The sequence below is a fragment of the Oncorhynchus clarkii genome, chromosome 9 (genome assembly GCF_045791955.1).
Source record: "Oncorhynchus clarkii lewisi isolate Uvic-CL-2024 chromosome 9, UVic_Ocla_1.0, whole genome shotgun sequence".
Classification (NCBI taxonomy): domain Eukaryota; kingdom Metazoa; phylum Chordata; class Actinopteri; order Salmoniformes; family Salmonidae; genus Oncorhynchus; species Oncorhynchus clarkii.
In genome coordinates, this window is record NC_092155.1 from 81,274,766 (window position 1) to 81,281,670 (window position 6,905).

The 6,905-nt window shown below is 46.5% G+C and overlaps 1 protein-coding gene across 1 annotated transcript in view; it reads left to right on the forward strand.

Annotated features, from left to right (window-relative positions):
• The window catches only part of LOC139416987 (isocitrate dehydrogenase [NAD] subunit gamma, mitochondrial-like), a 120,709-nt gene that overhangs the window by 111,929 nt on the left and 1,875 nt on the right, over window positions 1–6,905 (forward strand). The window contains exons 7-9 of the mRNA XM_071166221.1: window positions 4,693–4,826; window positions 5,076–5,178; window positions 5,792–5,938. Of these exons, the coding sequence (XP_071022322.1) occupies window positions 4,693–4,826; window positions 5,076–5,178; window positions 5,792–5,938 (384 nt within the window). The remainder of the gene's footprint in view (window positions 1–4,692; window positions 4,827–5,075; window positions 5,179–5,791; window positions 5,939–6,905) is intronic.

A 6,905-nucleotide genomic window follows, 5' to 3' on the forward strand; every position in this document is an offset into this window, starting at 1 on the left:
CCATGTGTATGTGACCAATAACATTTCATTTGAGTAGCCGTTACAGTGAAATGTTTACTTACAAGCTCTTAACCAACAATTCAGTTTTAATAAAAACTGCATTCCAAAAAAAGAAGTAAGAGATAAGAATAACAAATAGAGCAGCACTAAATAACAATAATGGGGCTATATACAGGGGGTACCGGTACAGAGTCAATGTGGAGGCTATATACAGGGGGTACCGGTACAGAGTCAATGTGGAGCTATATACAGGGGGTACCGGTACAGAGTCAATGTGGAGGCTATGTACAGGGGGTACAGGTACAGAGTCAATGTGGAGGCTATATACAGGGGGTACCGGTACAGAGTCAATGTGGAGGCTATATACAGGGGGTATCGGTACAGAGTTAATGTGGAGGATATATACAGGGGGTACCGGTACAGAGTCAATGTGGAGGTTATATACAGGGGGTAAAGGTACAGAGTCAATGTGGAGGCTATATACAGGGGGTACCGGTACAGAATCAATGTGGAGGCTATATACAGGGGGTACCGGTACAGAGTCAATGTGGAGGTTATATACAGGGGGTAAAGGTACAGAGTCAATGTGGAGGCTATATACAGGGGGTACCGGTACAGAATCAATGTGGAGGCTATATACAGGGGGTACCGGTACAGAGTCAATGTGGAGGCTATATACAGGGGGGTACCGCTACAGAGTCAATGTGGAGGCTATATACAGGGGGTACCGGTACAGAGTCAATGTGTAGGCTATATACAGGGTATTACGGTACAGAGTCAATGTGGAGGCTATATACAGGGGGTACCGGTACAGAGTCGATGTGGAGGCTATATACAGGGGGTACCGGTACAGAATCAATGTGGAGGCCATATACAGGGGGTACCGGTACAGAGTCAATGTGGAGGCTATATACAGGGGGGTACCACTACAGAGTCAATGTGGAGGCTATATACAGGGGTACCGGTACAGAGTCAATGTGGAGGCTATTTACAGGGTGTTACGGTACAGAGTCAACGTGGAGGCTATATACAGGGGGTACAGGTACAGAGTCAATGTGGAGGCTATAAATCAAATCAAATCAAATGTATTTATATAGCCCTTCGTACATCAGCTGATATCTCAAAGTGCTGTACAGAAACCCAGCCTAAAACCCCAAACAGCAAGCAATGCAGGTGTAGAAGCACGGTGGCTAGGAAAAACTCCCTGGAAAGGCCAAAACCTAGGAAGAAACCTAGAGAGGAACTAGGCTATGTGGGGTGGCCAGTCCTCTTCTGGCTGTGCCGGGTGGAGATTATAACAGAACATGGCCAAGATGTTCAAATGTTCATAAATGACCAGCATGGTCCAATAAGGCAGAACAGTTGAAACTGGAGCAGCAGCACGGCCACGGACAGAGTCAATGTGGAGGCTATATACAGGGGGTACCGGTACAGAGTCAACGTGGAGGCTATATACAGGGGTGTACCGGTACAGAGTCAATGTGGAGGCTATATACAGGGGGTACCGGTACAGAGTCAATGTGGAGGCTATATACAGGGGGTACCAGTACAGAGTCAATGTGGAGGCTATATACAGGGGGTACCGGTACAGAGTCAACGTGGAGGCTATATACAGGGGGGTACCGGTACAGAGTCAATGTGGAGGCTATATACAAGGGATACAGGTACAGAGTCAACATGCTGGGGCAACAGTGTCAAGATAATTGAGGTAAGCACATTTTTAAAAGACAAGGTAAAGGATTTCACCTATTTCTCCTTGGCCCTGGATCAGAGCAATGATGCACCTGACACGGCTCAGTTGTTGATAATCTTACGAGGTCATAACCCCAGACTTTGAAATTACAGAGGAGCTTGCTTCAGTGCAGTCAATGAAGTGCACAACCACAGGGAAATGTTTATTGGAGTAGGTTAACAAACGTGTGGCAAAGCTGGGACTTGAAAAGTTATCCTGTGTGACCACTGTTGGGTGCCCAAACTTAACAGGAAAAAACGTTAACCTTTTGAAAAGGATACAACATCAAGTAGCTGAGCTGAACCCAGATCAGACAATTATTTTCCTGCATTGCATTATTCATCAGGAGGTGCTCTGTTAATGTGTTCTGAAAATGAGCCATGTTGTGGATACAGTAACTAAAGTGGCAAACTTCCCAAGAGCAAAATCTTTAAACCACAGGCAGTTTGTCTCACTTGTACAGCCTTGTCAAAGCCTTCAAGGGAGAATTACTACTCCTGACCTGTCAAGTAGAAGCCAACAATCTCACCCACCTTCCGACACTACTAGTCTGTTCCCTATCAGATGACAACAATCTCCCCCACCTTCCGACACTACTAGTCTGTTCCCTATCAGATGACCAGCGGGAGAAGTATACATCGCTGCTGTGTGCTTTGAATGGTGTGTTTTCTCATTGTTTTGAGGATTTCAAAGCGTTGGAAAATGACATGCTGATGGTTTCCTCTCCTTTCACCTTCAATGTGGATAACACTCCCACTGACCTGCAACTTGAGCTTATCCATCTTCAGTCTGATGCAGTGATTGGAGAACTATTCAAAACAATGCCACTGACGAGGTTCTATGCATCTCTCGATGAACAAAGCTTTCCAAAGATTAGGAGTCATGCTCAGAAGATGTTTGTACTGTTTGGGTCAACCTATGTCTGTGAACAGACATTTTCAGTGATGAAATATAACAAGTCAAGGCGCAGATAATCTCTTACTGACTCTCACCTCTCAGCAATCCTGCACATAGCGACATCAGAAACTATACCTGATTTCTCTGCTCTAGTCCTTCCAGTTCTCTGCTGCCAATGACTGGAACGAATGTCAAAAATCTCCCTCACAAACTTTAAGCATCAGCTGTCAGAGCAGCTCACAGATCATTGCATCTGTAAACAGCCCATCTGTAAACAGCCCATCTGTAAACAGCCCATCTGTAAACAGCCCATCCAACTACCGCTTCCCCATATTGTTATTTGTTTTTTGTTCCTTTGCACCCCAGTATCTCTACTTGCACATTCATCTTCTGCACGTCTATCATTCCAGTATTTAATTGCTAAATTGTAATTACTTCGCCACTACAGCCTATTTATTGCCTTACCTCCCTAATCTTACCTCATTTGCACTCACTGTACATAGACTTTCCTATTGTGTTATTGTTTGTTTATTCCATGTGTAACTCTGTGTTGTTGTTTGTGTCTCACTGCTTTGCTTTATCTTGGCCAGGTCGCAACTGGCCTACCTGGTTAAATAAAGGTGAAATAAATAAAATAGCCAATGCCCATCAGAGACTTCACTTCTCACACTGATTGAGTAGTTTAAATGTGATATTGAGCTCTCTCTCCTTGTGTTTTTGTGCATTACCGTTAACAAGAGTTCTGTCCGTGGTGCTGAATGCGCAGTGTACTTTTACCTAGATCTTCATAATGAAAAGACCTACCAAAAGGAGAACTTGGATGTGGTTTATTTCTGTGCATGTTAAAACACTAAAGTAAGTTGCATATCTGGATGTGATTTACAGTAGATATATCTGTCAACACAGTCATACACATTATGTATAATCCTGTAATATGATTCTGGCCCGCGATGGCAAAAAATATATTCTAATATGGCCCTCCATGGAAAATAATTGCCCAGGCCTGTTCTAGTTAGTAACTTACAGTAGCTGTATTCCAGGCCTGTTCTAGTTAGTAACTTACAGTAGCTGTATTCCAGGCCTGTTCTAGTTAGTAACTTACAGTAGCTGTATTCCAAGCCTGTTCTAGTTAGTAACTTACAGTAGCTGTATTCCAGGCCTGTTCTAGTTAGTAACTTACAGTAGCTGTATTCCAGGCCTGTTCTAGTTAGTAACTTACAGTAGCTGTATTCCAGGCCTGTTCTAGTTAGTAACTTACAGTAGCTGTATTCCAGGCCTGTTCTAGTTAGTAACTTACAGTAGCTGTATTCCAGGCCTGTTCTAGTTAGTAACTTACAGTAGCTGTATTCCAGGCCTGTTCTAGGGCGTGTAAAATGGTCAGAGTGAGGTGTTCTCTCACTTGTGTCTGGAAGTAGCTAGCTAGCAAGCTAGGAAACATTAAACAGTTAGCTTTTGTGCTTGACAGGCTAGGCAACATTAACCTGTTAGTGATGGTGCTTGACTGCTGTTAGGTAAGAATACTCGGATCAAGCCTTCTCCTCGGCTAGAGCGTCCAGTTCGCTCCTGAGAGCAAAACGCTCTGAATATACAAATGGACAATCTGACAAGGCTCTGAATTGAGGAACTCCTAGAGCACTCTGACTCTCCAGTGAATTTAGGAACTCCTAGAGCACTCTGACTCTCCAGTGAATTTAGGTACACACCCATAGTTTGAATCTTTCTCTCTCCTCTATGTAGTGTGTCTGGGGTGTGACTCTCTCTCTGTCTCCTCTATGTAGAGTGTGTCTGGGGTGTGACTCTCTGTCTCCTCTATGTAGAGTGTGTCTGGGGTGTGACTCTCTCTCTGTCTCCTCTATGTAGAGTGTGACTGGGGTGTGACTCTCTCTCTGTCTCCTCTATGTAGAGTGTGTCTGGGGTGTGACTCTCTCTGTCTCCTCTATGTAGAGTGTGACTGGGGTGTGACTCTGTCTCCTCTATGTAGAGTGTGTCTGGGGTGTGACTCTCTGTCTCCTCTATGTAGAGTGTGTCTGGGGTGTGACTCTCTCTCTGTCTCCTCTATGTAGAGTGTGTCTGGGGTGGTGGAGTGTCTGAAGATCATCACGAGGACCAACTCTCTGAGGATTGCTGACTATGCTTTCAGACTGGCCAGGGAGAGAGGTCGTCGTAGGGTCACCGCTGTCCACAAGGCCAACATCATGTCAGTGATACTCAGTAAATGTGCATGTTAGTTAATTAGTTAGTTAGTTTGTTAATGCGTTAGTTAGCAAGTTAGTTAATTCATTAGTTAACTAGTTAGTTAATTAGTTGGTTAGCTTGGTATAAAAACAGTGCTTCTTAGTGTGTTTGATTGAATCTGTGTGTGTGTTTTGCATTCATTTGCTGTCTGATTATAAATCTGTGTGTGTGTGTGTGTGTGTGTGTGTGTGTGTGTGTGTGTGTTTAACAGGAAGCTAGGTGATGGTCTGTTCCTACAGTGTTGTAAGGAGGTTGCCGCGGGTTATCAAGACATCGCCTTCGATGCCATGATCGTGGACAACACCACCATGCAGGTATACTAAACACTTTTAGAAAAAAGGGTTTGAAAAGGGTTTGTCGGCTGTTCCCATAGGATAACACATTTTTGGATCCAGGTAGAACCCTCTGTGGAAAGGGTTCGACATTGAACCCAAAAGGTTCTACTTGGAACCGAAAAGGGTTCTTCAAAGGATTCTCTTATGGGGACAGACGAAAAACTATTTTAGGTTCTAGACACCACCATGCAGGTAACCATAGCAACATCACTACTACACCATGCCGGTAACCATAGCAACATCACTACGACACATTGTAGATAACTATAGCAACATCACTACTACACCTTGCAGGTAGCCATAGCAACATCGCTACTACACCATGCAGGTAACCATAGCAACATCACTACGACACATTGTAGATAACTATAGCAACATCACTACTACAACTTGCAGGTAACCATAGCAGCATCACTACTACACCTTTCAGGTAACCATAGCAACATTACTACGACACCGTGTAGGTAACCATAGCAGCATCACTACTACACCTTGCAAGTATCCATAGCAACATCACTACTACCTAATCAAATTGGATAATAAATAGTGTGTGTGTGTGTGTGTGTGTGTGTGTGTGTGTGTGTGTGTGTAGCTGGTGTCTAAGCCGCAGCAGTTTGACGTGATGGTGATGCCTAATCTCTATGGTAATGTGGTGAGCAACGTGTGTGCTGGTCTGGTGGGGGGGCCGGGACTCGTTCCAGGAGCCAACTACGGGACGGACTACGCTGTGTTCGAGTGTGTATGTACACAGGGGGTGTGGGTAGATGGGGCTGTGGATAGCTGGGGTGTGGGTGTAGCTGGGGGTGTGGACAGCTGGGGGTGTGGGTGTAGCTGGGAGGGGGGGGGTGTAGCTGGGGGTGTGGATAGCTGGGGGTGAGGATAGCTGGGGGTGTGGATAGCTGGGGTTGTGTGTAGCTGGGGGTGTGGACAGCTGGGGGTGTGGGTGTAGCTGGGAGGGGGGGGGGTGTAGCTGGGGGTGTGGATAGCTGGGGGTGAGGATAGCTGGGGGTGTGGATAGCTGGGGGTGAGGATAGCTGGGGGTGTGGATAGCTGGGGGTGTGGATAGCTGGGGTTGTGTGTAGCTGGGGGTGTCTATAACTGGGGGTGTGGATAGCTGGGGGTGAGGATAGCTAGGGGTGAGGATAGCTGAGGGTGTATATAGCTGAGGGTGTATATAGCTGAGGGTGTAGATAGCTGGGGGTGTAGATAGCTGGGGGTGAGGATAGCTGAGGGTGTATATAGCTGAGGGTGTAGATAGCTGAGGGTGTGGATAGCTGGGGGTGAGGATAGCTGGGGGTGTGGATAGCTGAGGGTGTGGATAGCTGGGGGTGTGGATAGCTGGGGTGAGGATAGCTGAGGGTGTAGATATCTGAGGGTGTAGGTAGCTGAGGGTGTGGATAGCTGGGGGTGTGGATAGCTGGGGGTGTGGATAGCTGGGGGTGAGGATAGCTGGTGGTGAGGATAGCTGAGGGTGTAGATATCTGAGGCTGTAGGTAGCTGAGGGTGTGGATAGCTGGGGGTGTGGATAGCTGGGGGTGTGTGTAACTGGGGGTGTGGATCGCTGGGGGTGTGGATAGCTGGGGGTGTGTGTAACTGGGGGTGTGGATAGCTGGGGGTTTGGATAGCTGGGGGTGTGGATAGCTGGGGGTGTGTGTAACTGGGGGTGTGGATAGCTGGGGGTGTGGATAGCTGAGGGTGTAGGTAGC